This window comes from Leptosomus discolor, chromosome 17 (assembly GCF_034619465.1).
Source record: "Leptosomus discolor isolate bLepDis1 chromosome 17, bLepDis1.hap2, whole genome shotgun sequence".
NCBI classification, from domain to species: Eukaryota; Metazoa; Chordata; class Aves; order Leptosomiformes; family Leptosomidae; genus Leptosomus; species Leptosomus discolor.
Genome location: NC_141407.1, coordinates 17,219,966 through 17,237,617, shown reverse-complemented (window position 1 = coordinate 17,237,617; position 17,652 = coordinate 17,219,966). Strand labels below are relative to the sequence as shown.

The 17,652-nt window shown below is 62.2% G+C and overlaps 1 protein-coding gene across 1 annotated transcript; it reads left to right on the top strand.

Moving 5' to 3' along the window:
* The first annotated feature begins 2,829 nt into the window (after positions 1-2,829).
* On the top strand, positions 2,830-16,615 carry STK35 (serine/threonine kinase 35). The gene is made up of 3 exons (XM_086474776.1): positions 2,830-3,283; positions 8,842-9,589; positions 16,496-16,615. The coding sequence occupies exons 1-2, from the start codon at positions 2,845-2,847 to the stop codon at positions 9,552-9,554; spliced, it is 1,152 nt and encodes a 383-aa protein (XP_086330902.1). The 5' UTR covers positions 2,830-2,844; the 3' UTR covers positions 9,555-9,589; positions 16,496-16,615.
* Positions 16,616-17,652: the final 1,037 nt, after the last annotated feature.

Here is a 17,652-nt window from a genome sequence, read left to right as displayed (position 1 = left end):
TGGATGCCCGGTCTGTCCCCCAGCAGTGGGACCGTGACCCAGCGCTGCCGGTGGGAGCGTCCCGTGGGGAGGCAGTCGCTCGGCTGCGGCTCCTCCAGCACCACCAGTTTTATCCAGTTCGGTGGGACGGGGCTTTTCTAGTAACAGCTCCACGGCTCACCCACCCCCCCGGTCCTGCAGTGGCTAAAACCCACCTCCCAGCGGGGTCCCGCGTGCTTTCTGGGGAGCAGGGCCTGGCACCCCAAACATGGGTGCTCGTGGAGGGACGGGCGACCACGGGCGGCCCTGCTCACCCAGCCGTGGCTACTGGGTGCCCAGTGGAGGGTCCCGGGCTGCTGCAGGCAGGGCGGGAGGTGGCCTTTTCGCAGGTAGATGCAGGCCCAGGGCAGCAAGGGCTACCAGCGGCTGCTGCGGGGCAAGCGACACCCCGGCTGCATTTTGTGGGTGACAAACGGCCCCGACAGCAACGTGGGGAGAACCGCGGCGGGGTGGGGGTGGGCTAAGCCCGGGGTCCTGCTGCCGGCCGCCCGCGGGAGCCGTGCGGTCTCCGCTCGACCGCGACAGCACCGGAGCGAACCTCCGGTGCGATCTGGAGGCAGATGGCAGCCAGGCGGCACGGAGCAGGGAGAGGTCACCGCTGCGGGGAGGGGGGACACGGCAGCCGGTTGAATGGCACCGTGGGACGGGGAGCTGGTTCACCCCCCTGTTTGCGTCACACTCAAGGTCACCGCGCAGCCCAGGTGGGCACAGGTTGCGGGCACACGGCGACCTCCCTGCGTGGGCAGGAGCCACAAGTGGCCACTCCACGGCCGCACAAAAAGCGGGGCCCACGCGAACGCGGCGAGTCACGCCGCCGCCATCGTCCCCGCGGCCGGCACGCGCCGTGCCGGGCTGCCGAGCGGCACGGGGGGCTGCGGCGTGGCCCCCTCGTGCCCCCCCCAGCCCGGGAGGTGAAGCGGCTCCGTTTAAAAGCAAATGGAGCTCAAACCCCTCGCAGAGGCTCAGCCCTGCCGTGGGAGCCATCGCCCACCCCACACGCCGGGCCCTGGGTGCTGGTGGCTCCGGGGGGGTCTCTGTCCACCCACGGTGGGGGGTTGGGGGGGGGTGGGGTGGGCCCAGCGTGACACAGCCCAGAGCTGCTGCGGGTTGCGCGGTCGCAGCGGCCCACGCCTCAGAAATGAGTCAAGAAACGGGTGATTTTTTAAAGCTTTCTGTAAACTGGCTCTGCAGATGCTCTCCTTGACCGTCCGCAGCGAACGTCACCGGCAGGAAAACGTGGGGAAAAACAGCTAGGAAAAACAAAAACCCCAACCCGTTACGGGGGTCGATCACCATCCCCCCCCCCCCCCCCCCGCCCCAAGCCCACGGGGAGCTGCACGGCGGCGTGTGAAGCCCCGAACCCCGGGGGCCACCGGCTGCACCAGGCCCAGGTGCAGGATTAGACCCGCCCGGGGTGGAACGGATGGTTGTGAAAGCCCCGGCCGGGGGGGTGGGGGGGTGGGGGGGGTGAAAAGCAGTTTGGGGACGGTGTGTGGGACAGGCACCTCTGCGTGGGGACGTGGCTGTCCCACACCCCCTGCCCGCCGGAGCAACGGGGGCCAAACCAGCCTCGCGCGGAGCCAGGACCCAAGTCACGGGGGGAGGCGGCCATCCCGGGGGGACCCCCTGCAGCCCCGGGGCTCCCACCCAGCCCCCGCCGCCCCTCAGGGTCCCGGTGTCGGGCAGTCGCTGTGTCCCGCTATTTCCCGTCCCACGGGAACCCCCAAACCCCCCGTTACACCCGCACCCACCCGGCCCCCGGGGAAACGGGGCGATGCCCCCCGGGATCTCAGCGACTTTCCCGGGGAACTTCCAGCTGGAAACTCCCCGGTGAGCCGGGTCGCACCGTCCCCGGGGTAGAGGCGAGGGCGGCGCCCGGGAGGGGTCCCCCAATACCGCCGGGGTTCCCAAACCGCCGCCGAGCCCCGCGCTCACCCTTCCCGGTGCGGCCGCAAAGCGCCGGTGCACCGACCCCCACCCGTGCACCTGCTCCCTTCTCCCTCTGCACGGCCCCCGCGGCGTCACCCCTCTCCCCGGTGCACCGATCCCCCTGCCCGGTGTCACCGACCGTCTCGGTGCGGTGGGAGGGGACGGGGAACGGGGCGGGTCACCCCCGGCCGTTACATAAGGGGTTACGTCAGGGCACGCAGCCCCGCTCTTATCCCGCCGCCGCCGCCGCCACCCCACCCCGCCCGTTCACACGCCGCTGCGCAGCGCCCGGCCCGGAGCCGCCCGGCCCGGAGCCACCCGCCGCCGCCAGGCCCCAGGTGAGCCCCGTGGGCCAGTTCCGCGCCGCACCGCCTCCCCCGAGCCGAGCCGTGCCCGGCGGGGAGGGGAGACCAAGCCAGGCCGGGGCGGCCGCCGGGCGCCGCCGCCCCGATGACCGGCCTGTTTACACCGGGGAGGCATCTACCAAGACGGCGGGGGGGAGGGAGGACCGGCCGCCGCGCTGAGCCCCCACCGCGTTGAGCCGCCCTGGCGGGGCGTCGCCCCGGTTACCGACCACGGCGGGGGGGGGCCAGGCCGCCGCCACCGAGGCCCACCCCACCGCTGAGGGGCAACGGGATCCCGACGCGGTCCCGGCGACCCCCCCCCGCCCCCGCCGTGGTTCGTCCCGCTCCGCCGCCATTGGCCGAGCGCTTAAAGGGGCAGGCAGGGCGCGCTTTTCCGCCCTCCGACGCGGCGGCGCGTGCCCCCTCGCCCGCGCGGCGCTCCCCGGCGCGGCGCTCCCCGGCGCGCGGGGCGGGGGGGGGCGCGGCGGCAGCGGCGGCGGCGGCGGGTGCGCGGCCCCCCCGCGGCGGCGCCATGGAGGCGGCGGACGGCGGCCGCCGAGGGACACAAAGGGCGGCGCGGCGGCGGCGGGCGGCGCGGCGGGGCCCCATGGCGGCGGCGGTGGCGGCGGTGGTGCCCGGCCCAGGTGGTGGTGGTGGTGGTGGAGGAGGAGGGCCTCCGCGGTACAGCCTGGTGGCGGAGATCGGCCGCGGGGCCTACGGCGTGGTGTACGAAGCGGTGTCGGGCCGCAGCGGCGCCCGTTTGGCGGTGAAACGGATCCGTTGCGACGCTCCCGAGAACGTGGAGCTGGCGTTGGCGGAGTTCTGGGCCTTGACCAGCCTCCGGCGGCAGCACCCCAACGTGGTGCGCTTCGAGGAGTGCGTCCTGCAGCGGCACGGCCTGGGGCAGCGCATGAGCCACGGCAACAAGCGCAGCCAGCTCTACCTGCGCCTCGTCGAGACCTCCCTCAAAGGTACCCGACACCCCCCCCACCGGGGCACCCCGGTACTGCTGCTACACCGAGGAGTGACCCGCCTCCCCCCGCCCCAGCACCCTCCTCGGCACCCACCCTCCATCCCCAGGGCCTCCTGCCCACCCCGGTGTCACCTTCACCCCCGCGTTATCCACCCTGGAGCTGCCACCTCCCCGCTGTCATCAATGCCCCTGCGCTAGGGGACCTCTGGGACATACCCTGCTGCCACCACCCTGCTGTCACCACCCCCCCCCCCCCCCCTTCCCCTGGGGCACCCTGATCTCCAGCTCCTGGGGCACCCCCACCCTGGGCAGCCCCCTTGTCCCCCAGCATCGCCCCGTTGCTCAAATCCCTCCTGGGCATCACCAGCCCTCAGAGGAGCACCCAAAGCTCCCCCCCCCATCTCTCGCAACACCCCTCCCTCCACCTTAACTCACTGCTTTGCTAGTATATATGCTCCCCCTGGGCTCACCCCACTGCACCCAGGTTGTCCATCCCCTGTGTCACCCGTGCCAGCCCTGGGGTCCCTCTGGACTTCAGTGGTACCGGCCCCAGGCATGCTCCCCTCTGCTCCCAGCACCCCCCTTGGTCCTGTCCCTGCAGGGCTTGCCCCTCACCCTGGGTCCCTCTGCTGCCCCCAGCACTCCCCTTTGCTGCCACCCACCCCAAGCACGCCCTGGGACCCCCGCACAGCATCATTTGTCCTGCGCCCTGCCCCGTGCTGTGCCCTTGGGCTCTGCCTGTGTGTCCCCTCTGCTCTCTCCCCTTCCTCTGTGTGCTGCTCCCAGGGACGCCCCTCCCTAAACCCCCACCCTGTGCCCTGCCCCGGGGGTCCCTCCTTGTGCCCTGCACCTCTGTAGCACCCTAGCCCAGGCCCCTCCTCCTGAGGGACCCTTTTTGTCACCTCCAGGCTCAGACCCAGCCCTGGGGAGCTGCCCTCAGCCCTTCCCTGCACCCCCTGCCGGTGCTTACCCTCTCCTCCATTTCACTCTCCCCTCCTGAGGCTCCCTCCGCTACCCTGACCTGCGCCACAGCCCACACGCGTCCCTCGGGGACCGTCACTGGTCTCTGCCCCAGTCACACCAAGGGGACATCTCCCCGCCTGACGCACAGTCCTCTCTCCTCTGAGCACCGTCACGGTGCCCTGCCTGCTCCCTCGAGCTCTTGCAGCTTTGGGACCGTTCTTTGTCCTCTCCTGTCCCCAGTTCCCCCCACCAGTGCTAGCTCTTTGGGGGCAGCTCTGGAAGCACCGGTGCCTGTAGCCTGGACTGACGCACCCCCATCTTCCCCTGGGGTCCCTCAGCAGCGTCATGGGGCTGTTAGGGGTCACCTCCTGTCACCGTCGATAACTGTGACGGTGACATCTCCAAAATGCTCCCTCCCTCTGCTCCCTTGGCTGCCTGTCAGACCCAGCTCTGCCAACGTGCAGTGAAGATGTGGAAAAATACCAGAGCCCTGTATCCTCGATGCCCCTGTGCCCCGCAGGCTGCCGCAGCCAGAGCCAGCTCGCCCAAACCCCCCTCCTTCCCGAACTTGTGTGCCAGGACTCCCATACACCCCTTGGGGAGCCAGTCTCCCCATGTCCCCCCGGTGTAGGCAGCCTCCAGACCCTGTGCCAGGCACGGGCGTCGTTCAAGGCTACTGAGACCCATCCTCTGAGCAAACCTCTGGCTCTCAGGCTGCCCCTGTCCCCTCTGCACTCCTGGGGGAAGCGTGTCCGGACCTGCTTGGCTGTCCCCACGCAGACCTGATCCTGCTCTCCTTTCCCACTCCACACCCAGCCACCCAAGGGAGTGTCCCCAGGAAGGGCAGTGTCCTAATTTCTGTGTAGCTTGGGTGCTTCCTTTACGTGCTCTCATGGGCACGGCTCCTGGGAGAGGAGCCCACTCTTCCCCTCGCGTGTGTGTCCAGCTGTAGCAAGTCAAGCTCTTTCAGGCAGGTACAGAAGATTCCCTGCCCCCCTTTGTCGTGTTGTGCCCCCCGAGAAGAGGTGACATGGCTCAGGGAAAGCTCTTGGATGCTTGGGAAGTGGGGGTAGAGAGCCCCCTGACTTCCCTGCTGTGGGGAGGGCTTTGCCTGCCCCGGTCCTGCTGCAGCCCTCTGAAGAGGGGAGCAGAGCTGGGCTCTCCATCCCGAGGCTGGAGAGCAGCAGTTTGACTCCCCAAACCAGAGAGCATTCATTCTCCCTGCCATCTGCCCGCCCGCTGGGCTGCGTTGTGCTGGCCGCGGGCTGGGGCAGAGGCTGCGCTCGCTGCCTTCCCCAGCTTTGCCTCTGGTATGGCACCAAGGAATGTTTTTTCCGAACAAAAGCTGGAGCTAGATGAGCCTCCCAGGTCTCCTGGCTCTCCTTCCCTGCCCGTGCTGCCGCTCCGGCCGAGGTAGCCGGCACGTAGCCGTGCCGCCGTGCCATTCTGCACGACCGCAGCTGGGCTATTTACGGGCCTGCACAGATGCTGTGCCAACGCGCCGGGGCTCAGGGCACGGAGCTGCAGGGGCGGGGGGGAGGGTGGGGGTGGGGTGGGGGGATTAGTCGGAGACTTTTCTGCATCGGGAGCACAACTGTCAGGGTACCCGGCGCTGTCGGGGCTCGGCTCCAGCGCGGAGCCCTGCGCCTTCATCGTTTTAACGAGATGTGGAATAAAGAAATTCGCGGGGCAGAGCGCGGAAAGGGCGCTGGAAGCCCAGCGCTGAGCCTGGAGGGGAGGCACGTACTTGAGCAACGTGCTCGGTGCCCCGATACACGTGCATCTTCAGGGCTTGTGCACGGCCACGTGCCCCTCTCGTCGCTCCCAGCCCGTAGCAGGGACAGAGCTGCTTTAAGCCAACAGGTGGAAAGTGGCTTCCTAGCCTGTCACCTGCGGGGCCACCAACTTGCCACCGCTGCTCAGCCATCGCTCGTGGGCTGTCCAAGCCCCCAGGCTTCGTGTTGCCGCCTCTCGTCTCTCCAGCGCAGCCTCTTTGCGCGGAGGGAGTCAGAGGTTACACGTGGGAGCGAGGTGCTGGTTCTGCTGTCATTAGGTTTATTTTTTTTTATTCCCCCCCCCCCCCCCCCGGGACGCTAAGCAAATTAGCGAGCTGTTAATGAGCTCCCAGGATGGGCCACGGGAGAGCTGCTGTGAGGATGGAGGGGTTAGAGTGTGCTGCCGTGGGCTGGGGCAGGGAGCCGTGTGGGGATGCTCGCTCTGGGCTGGGGAACAGGTCTGGCCTGTCGTCTGCATCTCTTCAGCTCTTGGCTGCTTCACTTCGGTTTAACGTCTCATCCTCAGAGAGCGGCTTTGCCAGCTCTTTATGTTTAAAGCTGTTTGTTTTGAAGGCAGGAAGATGATTTAACAACGAAAACACTTTCAGATTATAGAAAAAAAAAAAAAAAAACCCGAGGAGAAATTACTCTTTGGCTTAAGCCTCTCCTAGCACTGCTCCACCCAAAGTGAAGTGCACGGGGCTTGCAGCTACTGCTGGGTCAGCAGCGTCCTCCCTGCAGCTTGCCGGGGTTCGGGGACCAAGTTTTAAATCGAAGCCTTCGTTGTGCTGGAAACAAACCTCGGCTCGCTGGAGCCGGCAGGCCCTGGCTGCTGGTGAGCTGGTGCTCGAGCCGCTTCCCTGCGGACAGGGGCTGTCGGCGGCGCTGCCGTGGGAAGGCTCTCGCCCTCCCACCTCCCTGCCCTGGCCTGATGCTCCGGGCCCCGCGCGGCCAGCGCGGGGCTCTTCGCCGTGCTCACCAGCGTGGTGAGGTTGCCGGCTGAGAAGAGCCAACCCCTCGTGCTCCCCGTGACAGGGCTATGTGGGTGCCGAGGGGAGCAGGGAAGCGCAGCGCTGTGCCCCGCTGCGGCATCGCTGGGCTTTAGCCAACCCGAGGGGATGGCAGCGGCGTGAGCCGGGGCTGCCCCGGCTGTGCCAAGGTCTCCGCTCCCGGGACGAGCAGCCTCTGCCTCAGTTTCTGTGCTGTCACGCTCGCCTCATGCCAGAGAGGCTGCTTTTCCTGGTCAGCGTTTAGGTCGCCAGAGCTGAGCTGTCCTGTGCTGCTCCCACGGGTTTGTGTGCTGAGCTTCCCCCCTCCAGCACTTTGGGGGTCTCGTTTGGCCCTTCAAAGTACACCCAGCCTGTTCACGGTCCTTCCCATCCCCCAGACCTAACCCTCATCTTCTGCTGAGGGCAGGGAGGTGCAGCCAAATCCTTCTGTTGTGCAGACTTCCATTTCCATAGCAGTAGCCATGGATACAGACTGTTTGTGCAAATAACCAATATTCCCACCCACACCGATCGCTGACCACTGCAGGCACGGGTGCCGGGCAGCCAAAGGGCTTGGTGTCCCTGGTAGCCCTTGGCTTTACCTGCTGCTGGAAGTTGGCTTTCCCAGATGCTCTCTAGGGCTTTGCTAAAACAAAACCCAACTTTGTCGAACGGGTGGAGTTACTTAACTGCTTTCAAAACACTCCGGTTCGTCTGTGTGACTCGTTAACTGTGGCAGAGGTGAGTGGTGTCCTCCAGCTTCTTGCTTATGGTGCTTGAGGGTGGAAGAAACCCAAACCAACCCCTCGTTCCTGCAGCAAAACAATGCCCTGGTGGTGTGTGCAGGTGATGTGGGGTCTGGCAGTGGAGTTTGCATCCTGGCATCAGTTAACGGGGCTGGGTTTGCCGTCGGCGCTCCCCAGGGCATCCTGGCATCACGGAGTGATGCCAGGATGCCCTGGGGAGCGCCGACGGCAAACCCAGCCCCGTTAACTGATATGATGCTGTTTCATTTCCCCACGTGTCTAGTTTATGTGCCAGAGAGTGGTTTGCCTTGGCAGGGAGGTGGTGAAGCACAACCCAGATGCAGTGAGTTGGACCTGAGATGCTCTGAGCTCAACGAATTGTCCGGTGAAGGAAGAATTCGGGGCGTAATTATCGAGTAGCAGCAGTAACGAGCGAGGCAACAGTTCTGAGGGCGGTTGAGGTTGCGCTTAGCTGTAGTTTGCTGCTTGGACCTCCGGTTGCTTCTCTTTAAAGACTTGTTGGCACTTAAAGCTGTGTGAAGGGGCAGATTTACTCCCCACTAGTACTGGTAAAGCGTGAGGTATGAGCCAGCCTTTGCCTCCTGCAGCAGAGCTCGGGTGGGAGAGCTGACGTTTGCGTAGAGCTAATTTTCCTCCCCCCACCTGTAGACTCCTGCTAATTGTGCTTTTAGTCTCTGCTGCTTTGGCTGTCAGAGCCTGGGGAGAATCGCCCGACAGCAGCGCAGGAAAATAACCCTCCGCTTCCAAGTGCCCTGCCAAGCACCCGAGAAGGCGCGTGCTCGGTCTCGCTCGCACGCCTGCCCTTCCCGGGGCAGAAGCTGGCTTCCAGGCAGCGGCCTCGGATCAACGTGGTGCTGGTGCGTGGCACTCTGCAGCATCCTAAAGGCACTCGAAGCCGCGGCAGGGCCAGCGTGGCTGCTGGTACCCTGCGGTGCCGTAGGTCCTGGTCCCGTTCCGCAAGTTTTGCATAAACCAGACCTGTTCCTTGCCCGCGCTGAGCGTGTGTGGAAGTTTTGTAACGTGCCTGAAAAACCCACTCTTGCTTCTGTCCCTTTGGGTTAGGTGAGAGGATCCTGGGCTACGCGGAGGAGCCTTGTTACCTGTGGTTTGTCATGGAGTTCTGCGAAGGGGGAGACCTCAACCAGTACGTGCTCTCGCGAAGACCCGACCCGGCGACGAACAAGAGCTTCATGCTCCAGCTGACCAGCGCCATCGCCTTCCTGCACAAGAACCACATCGTCCACCGGGACCTGAAACCAGACAACATCCTGATCACCGAGAAATCCGGCACCCCCGTTCTCAAGGTGGCCGACTTCGGGCTGAGTAAGGTCTGCGCTGGCCTGACCGCTCGGGGCAAGGAGGGCGGGCATGAGAACAAAAATGTGAATGTGAACAAGTACTGGCTGTCTTCGGCTTGTGGCTCCGACTTCTACATGGCGCCCGAGGTCTGGGAGGGACACTACACCGCCAAGGCTGACATCTTCGCCCTCGGCATCATCATCTGGGCCATGATTGAGAGGATAACGTTCATCGATGCGGAGACCAAGAAGGAGCTGCTGGGGACCTACATCAAGCAGGGGACTGAGATTGTGCCCGTTGGGGAAGCGCTGCTAGAAAACCCAAAGATGGAGCTGCACATCCCTCAGAAACGCAGGACTTCCATGTCTGAGGGGATCAAGCAGCTCTTGAAAGACATGTTGGCTGCTAACCCGCAGGATCGACCTGATGCCTTTGAGCTTGAAACCAGAATGGACCAGGTTACATGTGCTGCTTAAATTCAGGGCAGGGCACCGCTGTGCTTTGCAACTGGGTAAGTGATCCATAGTTTTTGTGTTTTTGCCTGCTGTACCAGCCTGATAATGTACTTTATAGTGACACAAAGGAGTCTTTTATGTTCCCAGAGCTATTTCTATAGTGACTCATCAGAGCACTGCTTCTGAGGGTTTTTTTCTCACCTATTCTACTGCAAAAATAGAGGTGAGAAACAGAATTAGCAACTGCCCCAAGGCCCAGCAGAGCTTGCAGGGCTGGGCAAGGAGCCTTGCTCTTCAGAGGTCTTGGCCAGTGCACGCCAGAGAGCCCTGTGAGCACCCCCTGACACCAGCTTTGGGTATGTCTGTCTCTCTCAGGGGCAGGGAAGGAGCGGCCAGTTTGGCCTCCTGTGCTGTGTGGGGTAATTTCTGCGGTCAGCGCTGGGAGCACCTCGCTGTCTGGCACACGCTGAGACTCAGACAGGACACCTTGGGGCTCGGCTGGCTCGGTGAGCCGCCCCACTGAGGGGCAGGTCCTTCTTGGCATGGACAGAGCCGTTCCCTTTGCTTTCACCTCTGAGGCACGTGGGTCTGTCTCGTTTCGTTTCCTTGCTCAAGGCAGGACTTCCCTTTGCTGTGAACTGCAGCTGCCCAGACCCAGTAGGACGCTTTGGTCTCCAGCATCCGAGTTTGGAGACCTGCATCTGCTCAGGAAGGAAGGTTACAAAACCGTTGTGCCCCGACTGAGCTCATCTCTGTTCAAGCAGAGTCCCCTCCCTTCTTCCCCCAGCTTGGTTCCTAAGAAGTCCCAAGCTCAGAGGTCCTGGTCCTGAGTGGTCACGCATGATCTGGAAGGACCCCCAGGGACGTGGTGTAGCTGGTGTCATCATTAACCAGTGACCCCGAAGGACTGGGAGGTGTTGCCTGTATGGCAGAGCTGTCTGTAAACAGGAGCTGTTACTAGGGATTCTGCTGGCCAAACACTTCAAGGAAACTGAAAAATTGCGGATTACAAGGGGCGAGGCTGGTGTCTGCCCAGCCCAGGTTCTTTCTCGAGCTCCTGCAGAGCTCCCTGACCACTGCTGGTCCCAGGAGACCACTGACAACCCGCCTGCCTCAGGTGCTGGCGCTGCAGCTTGGGCTCCCAGCCCTTACCTCACCCTGAAACCGCCCGGATCCTGCCGGACCACAGCAGATAAGAGGGATGGAAAGGCTGCCCAGGCCAGCAAACACCCGCCCTTCAGCCCTGCAGCCCCTGGCTGTGTGCCTGCCCCGCTCCCCAGAGCGAGCCTCCACCAGCAGGGCGGTGGGGAAGGGCGGGGGGGGGGGGGGGTATTTTGGCCGGTTTTGCTAAAAACCCTCATTTTCGCCCACCGGAGGGTTCCTGAGCTTCTGTAAAGCGACGCGCTGCTCGTCCCCACTCTGCTGCCCACCGGAGGGTTCCTGAGCTTACATAAGCTTCGTGCTCTTTGCAGAGAAACAGGGATGTAGAAAGGGAAAGGCCCGTGGGGTGGGTCTAGTTCTGTCACGGCTGGTTTGTGCAAACTGGTCCGCAGACCGTCCCCTCCGCGCCCCGGCACCAAATATTTAACGCCCTTAAGATCTTCAGTGCAAGTAAATTGATGCGACTGCTCGTGCCCCGGGGCTGGGGCTCGGTACTGGTCCCAGTGCAAGTGCAGGCTGGGGATTAGGGTGGGGGAGTGAATCTGCAGAACTCTGAGCCCTGAAAATGGGTGTGATGACGCCGCGGGGGGCCAGGAGCGTGGTGCCCCGCCTTGGCGCCCCCCCGGGGCGAGGCGTGGGGCAAATCGGGCTCTTTCAGGGAGCAGCTCTGCTGCCCGGGGAAGGGTCGGGTGGGGATTTGCCGCCGCGGTGCCCGTTGCCGTCTGCGACCGCTCTGCGCCGACACGATGCTGCCGAGTTATGCAACCGGCCCGTTCCCTCGGGGGGAAAATTCATCCTGCGCATATCTGCAGAATAGGACACGCAGGGATAACAAACACCGAGGGGACAGTCCTACCCCGGGGCTGTTTGCTTAAAACCCAGCTGCCTTCTGCCACATCCCACCCCCCCGCCACCCCACCCCAGCTCCATCCAGGGCCAGAACCAGCCGTGACTCCGCACCGATGGGCTCCGGCGAGATGGATGCGTTTATGTCACGCGGCCCGGCGCGTGGAACGTGGCCGCTTGGGCCAGATGGGAGCCGGGCATCAGCCAGATGTTCACCGCCAAGCCGGGGCGTTGTGCTGTGGGGAGCTTTCCTCCGGCTCGGGTATGGGGCGGCAGGATACGTGGTGTGCTTTCCCGTGGGGTTTTCCTAACGCCTGGTGTGGTTGTGCGCTCAAAGCAGCCTACCTCTGGTGGTGATTAAATGCAAATCTTAAATTGGAAACCCGCTTGAGAAGCTTAAAATGGGATTTAGAGCAGGGCCTGAATTCTGCTCTCAGGTAATTTGAAGTTGACCGAGAAATTCGAGTAATCTCTTACAACTTGCTTGTGGCACTGGTGCGTAGCCTGTCGTGCTGCTGGGTCATGCAGCGAGTTGTTCTTCCCCAGGACGGCTTCAGACCCTGCTCAGCCTCGGTTCCTGTCGTAACCTGGAAAACTGTATCCCTCCCTGACCCTGATTTTTGCTTGTTCTCTGGGATGCCACTGACCTCTTCCGATTTCGCTTCGTGTCCCAGCAGCTTTGCCTTTAGTTCTGCTACGGGTGCTGCAGGTACCTGCCGGTCGTCAGGCTTTGTGCTGTGTTCCCCTTCCAAAATGCAGGTATTCAGTGTCAGTTCTCGGCCCCAAAAGTGTTTCTGGCTTGGCTTTTGTTGGCCACCAGGGTGTCTGGGGTGGAGATGAGCCCGGTTGTCGCAGATCAACCTGCATAGCTCCTGGCTCCCCTCACCAGCGCTGCTGGTGGCCCCGGGGCGGTAGCTCCAGCAGAGGTGGGCAGCATTCCCCAGGCAAAACAAAGGTGTTCTCTTATTTGGACGCTCTGCTTCCCCCACCTTCTGCAGAAGGAGGTTATCTAAAGCCTGAGATCGCTGTTCCCAACAGCGTGCCTTTTGGGCAAAGAGGACAAAAGCCTTTCTGGTCCGATTGGGGAGCAGCTGGGTTGTGCTGGGTACCTGCTGGGTTGCCCTGTGATAGCCCAGTGCTGGCACTGCACCTCACACAGAGGAGTATTTCACCCCTCTTTGTCCGTACTGGAAGGTTGGGACAACTCTCCTCTCTCCTCCTTTCCTGCCACGTGAACGTCTTTTTCTTCGTGTCTTGTAGCTGCCCTCAGAGTTCCCCATGGCAGGGAACTTCAGTGGGACCCTCTGACGTTGTGGGTTTGTGCGGTGTGGATTGAGCAACCCTTTAGGCAAGCTGCTGAGGAGCGAGGTACAGCGAGAGCACGTGGCTGGTGGCTGCTGGCTGGAGTGGCACCAATGGTCTGGGCCACAGAAACAGGGGGAGCGAGTGGCAGCATCACCCACCGCCTACGGTTAGACGTTTAGGAAACTCTGTAGTTTTCATTCGTGTAGGACATAAACCCCCGATGGGTGTGATCGGTGCAGAAGGCAGCTTGTTGTGGTAGATCGTAGTCTGTGATATTTTCACTGTGGATGAAGCAGTAGGTCTGATTTTGGGGTTGGACGCCCAAGGAGCCTGTGCGTGGGGCAGCCTGCAGCATCTCGTGGGCTGCCTTCAGCAGGAAGGCGCCTGGCAGCCGAGGCCGGCCCGGTTCCCTCCAGCACTCCTCCTCCTCTCTCGCTGGTTTTGATCATTCTGGTTTCAGCTGAAAGTAACTGTTTGCATTTGCATTGTTCTCCTCTTTGCATTTTCAAAATGCAACGGGACCTGATGCTGAACAAGCTCATCTGCTCTCCCTGCGTGGCGGCGCCTGTCCCCAGCGAGAGCTCTCTGGTGCCGTGCCCAGCCGCTCCCGAGCACCACTAATAAACTGCTGCCCTGCGGAATGTCAGACCTGGAGGGCAGGGATGTGCATCGGCAGCACCTCTGCGAGCTGTCGGCGAGTTGCATCCCGTTAGGGCTTGCCTGTTGGTACCGCTCAACTCCCGTTGTACCACGCGGTAGAAGTGCCCTGACCCTGCTGGCCAGGACCGGGTGAGCAAGTCGAGGAAAAGGACAATGGTTTCATTTCTGGAACAGCATTGGGTTTGACTTCAGGCTGTTTTCAGTGTGGTTTGTGAATCTTGGCAGGGACAAGAGCCGTGGGATGGTAAAAGCAAGGTCGGTTCCTCTTCTTGGCCGTAGCAGCAGGTACAGCATGGCCGGGCCACCCGGCGGAGTGGTGACATCTTTCTGGGCAGCGTTGGTTCTACCTGGGGAGAAGCAAAGCCCTGAGGATGAACTGGGCCACGTCACCTTGGGCCAGATGGGTTCGTGTTTGCTCATTGTCACCCCTGCTCGCCCTTCTGGGGGAGGCTGCTGCGGCTGGATTTCAGGAAGCTCCCAAGGAGTGCGTCACAAATACCCGTACAGAGCATGAGGAAGAACTTGGGAGATAAATCAGGCTCTCTGCCCCCTTCCCTTCTACCCTCTGTTCCCACACAGGGGTAGATAATGTGATTTCCGAAGCAAGGTGTTGGGTTATCTCTCTCTCCCCTGCGCTGAGCCCTCCGATGCCACATAGACGGCGTTGCCACCTCCCTTCTCTGCCGTGACCCACGTGTTCATGCCGTCTTCCTTAGGACTCCATGGGCTGCTGGTTCATATCCTGCTGATGCCGAATGAACGTTCGAGCTGATTAAAACTATAAGTGGCATCAGTGGAGGGATTAAAAGCTCTTGAACAAGCCCCTGCAGCAACGTGCGTCAGTGGAGTGAGCTCTCCTGTCTCAGAGCTGTGAGCTCGGGGCTGCTCAAGCAACCGCCTTCCCTGAAATCGCTCCTACTCCAGGGAAGCGCGAGCAGAAACGCTGCCCTACTTGCTAATGAAGCTGCACCACAGGAGAAATCTTCCAGAAAATTCCTCGCGCGATTGCCCCTGACCTGATGGCCGGGTGCCTCTCGCAAGCCAGCCTGCTCAAACAGAAAGTCTTTTTGTTCTTGCCGATGGCGCCCGGCAAAGGCGGCACCTCCTGGTTAACCTCTCCCGCCCGGCAGCGCGCCCCCGGCCCTGGCTTCTGCTCGGAGCGGCAGAGGCAGCCTCTGCCTTTAGGAGTGTGGTCCTCGGGCACGGATTTCTTTAATGAGATTTCCCAGGCCGAAGGGATTTGAGTCATTTGCTGGGCAGTGGTGGTTTTTCTTCAGCAGGTCTCTCCCGCTGCTCCGTCGCTGTCGCTCGGTGTCTCTGCAGAGCCCCTCGCTCATTCCCAGTGGGAGAGGACCCCCCCAGTATGGATCTCGCCCTGCTGAAGGCGAGGGAGGGAGCTAAATCCACCCACCCCTCCTTGATTTTTTTTTTTTTTCCACATAGCTGAGCTCAGAGCTTAAGCTTGGGGGGAAAATTGAGCTGCTAGAAAATTACCAGCCGTGCGTAGCAGGAGCAGTGACGAGGCGAAGCAGGGCCCTCCCCTTGGGTGGAAGGTTTGCCTGTGTTTCGGTGACTTCCAGCCCTGTCCCCTACTGCAGGAAGCCCTCGAGGTGCCAGCGGGCAGAGCTGAGAGCAGTGGGGAGACCCCCAGGTCCCTCCATCGGGCAGGTGGGTCCCAGCTTTCATCAAACCGTCACCGCAACCCCTGGCCTCAGCCCTGCTGCTCCCTCCTCTGACGATTGTGACCCCCCCTGAATGACAGGTTTCCCAGACAGAGGTGACGTTGTGTCCAGCCCTGCCGCTGGCTGGGATGTCCACAGGGAATTTGCTGGGTTGCGAACCAACTGGGTGGAAAATGCTGGTGGCTTTTGTGCGGAGTCGAGCGTTTCTGCGTCCCTGAGCTCGGAGGACGGGAGGGTGCGGCTCCAGGGCACCCTTGGTGCTACAGGGGCCGTGGGGGGACGCTGTGCCTTGGGGCTTTGGCCAGAGCAGGGACTGGTGCAGCAAGGATCTGCCCCAGCCTTCCCTGCAATCCCTGGCACTGAGCATCCTCGTCGTGAGCGCAGGATGCGGCAGAGCCGCGCTGTGAACCCGTCCTGCTCCGCTTTCGCTTGCACAAAATCCCATCGAAATGGATTTTAACCACCTCTTGCAGAGCCACTCGAGAAGCCCGAGCTGCTGCTGACGCAGGGGGCGAGCGGCGCAGGGTGTCCCCTCCCCCCCCACCCCCCGTCACAGCTTGTTCCACCTTTCCCGGGGGAGAACCGGGAGCCGGCGCTTGCGAGCGCAGCCCGTGGAGCCTCAAGGCCGGGCTCTGCCGCGGTGACGCTCGTCCTTCTCCCCGCCGGGCTCTCACCACGATGAGCCCGGTGGGATGGGGCTGTGTTACGGGTTTGCGGGGCGATGCTCAGCCCCCCGCTGACCCATCCCAGCTCAGCCCGTGCACTGGGGCAGCTGGGTGCGTACCGACCTTGGCAGCGTGCTCTCTGCCCGATTCCGTCTGAATCGCTCCCGAGAAAGACGTGGCCCTGAGCAGAGCCCAGACCCGCAGCGTCCGCGTCCTTCGCGCTGCTGTTGCTGTGTGGAGACGTGGAAATGCCCATCTAGGACTAACTGGGACCAGTGGGAAGGCTGTGGGAGTGCGTGCCCCCTCCCCAGCGGTGTCCTCCAGCCCTTCCAGCACCAATCCGGTTCCCAGTGCCCCTTCCACCTGGTGCAGCGGTGTGCAGGCACGGCTGATGGCAGTCGTGGTCTGGGGCTGTGTGACGGGAAGGTCTGCGCTCACCTCGCGTTCTCCCGGACCCTCAAATGATGCTTTAATTAAGGCCTGGGGATGAAAACGAGCACAGTGACCCAGCAATCCTTTACCTACCTGCAGTCTGGGGCGGGTGGCAGCGGGAGGGCTGGCAGGGTGTCATCACAACGTAGCGACTGGGACAAAACCACTGACGCACCTGACCTCTCTTTCTCCTTTCTGGTTTTTCCTGCAGGTTTATTTACCAGGGACCCATAATCTCCATTATTTACGTGCAACGAGGGAAGTCAAAGATAAGGGAAGAAGACGCTGCAGAAGATCCCTGGTCTGCAGGATCTCTGGCAATGTGAAAACTTGGGGTGTTACTTCGTTTTGTTGGGGAGAGGTGTTCTGGGGGGTGTGGGAGGGGGCTGCAGAGGCCTGTGGAAGAGCACAAGCTGGCAACTACCGCGCTCATGAGACTATTTCCAACAAGATCCAGAGAGTAGAGCTGCCCTTGCCCAGCCCTCCCCGTGTCCCCTGTGCTGCCGTTGACTCAGTAGATATTTCTGGAGAAGATCTGGCTCCGTCAGGAGGTGGGAACCAGCAGCAAGGTGTGCTCTGAGTCCGGCTGGGCACAACTTTGGGTTTAAAGCTGTTGCTTTTGCCTGGGGGAAACGGGAACAAAGCGATTGCTAGGTTTGCACCGGGGGTGCCGTGCTTGAGAAGAAGTATCTCGGGCCATGTGGTGCAAGCAGCTAAATCGTTTCATAGCCAGGCAGCTTCTGCCTAGGGGGGTGCTGCCCAGGCCGGGAGCAGTTGACAGTAGGATAGGGCAGCGTCAACAAGCTGGAAAGGCTTTGGCAAGGGAGGTCTGCTGCTGCCACGGGCAGCCTTCTCCCCGAGCTGGATTTCACCAGCGATGTTCGTTGTGGTCTTTCTGTGCAGCGGGGAGCCCGTAGGTACGTTCTCAGGAGGGTGTCGTCCGCGTACAAGAGCGACAGAAGGCAGCCCGCTGCTCTGAACCATCTGCTGCCAAACTCCGGTTGTTAGGAACAATACTTGGGAGAGGAGGAGGTTTGGCCTAAATGGCTCGCGGGCTGGATTCTAGCCTCTCAGAAAACGCTTTTCCCTGCTAGATAACTCTCTCTAGGAAGCAAAAGGCGATGCTGCTGTTTAGGTTTGGTTACAGTACAGCTCAGGTAAGGAGATTGGAACCTCAGGCTGAGCAGTTAATACTCTATTTCCTCACCTATATTTAGAGCAACACTAATATTCTGGGGCTGACCCTGCATTGATGGTCTTTAGACTTCACTCACTGTAAACGCAATGTAAAGCACCACCTCTTCTCCACCCTGCGGGTTCTGAACAGACTAAACCATTTCTCGCCAGGCTAAATCACCCAGCAGCGGC

Bases quoted from the DNA above. Each gene is read 5' to 3' on its own strand.
- STK35 (XM_086474776.1), top strand. From the start codon at position 2,845: ATGGAGGCGGCGGACGGCGGCCGCCGAGGGACACAAAGGGCGGCGCGG. The intron at 3,284-8,841 runs GTACCCGACACC...CCTTTGGGTTAG, and splicing joins CGTCGAGACCTCCCTCAAAG to GTGAGAGGATCCTGGGCTAC.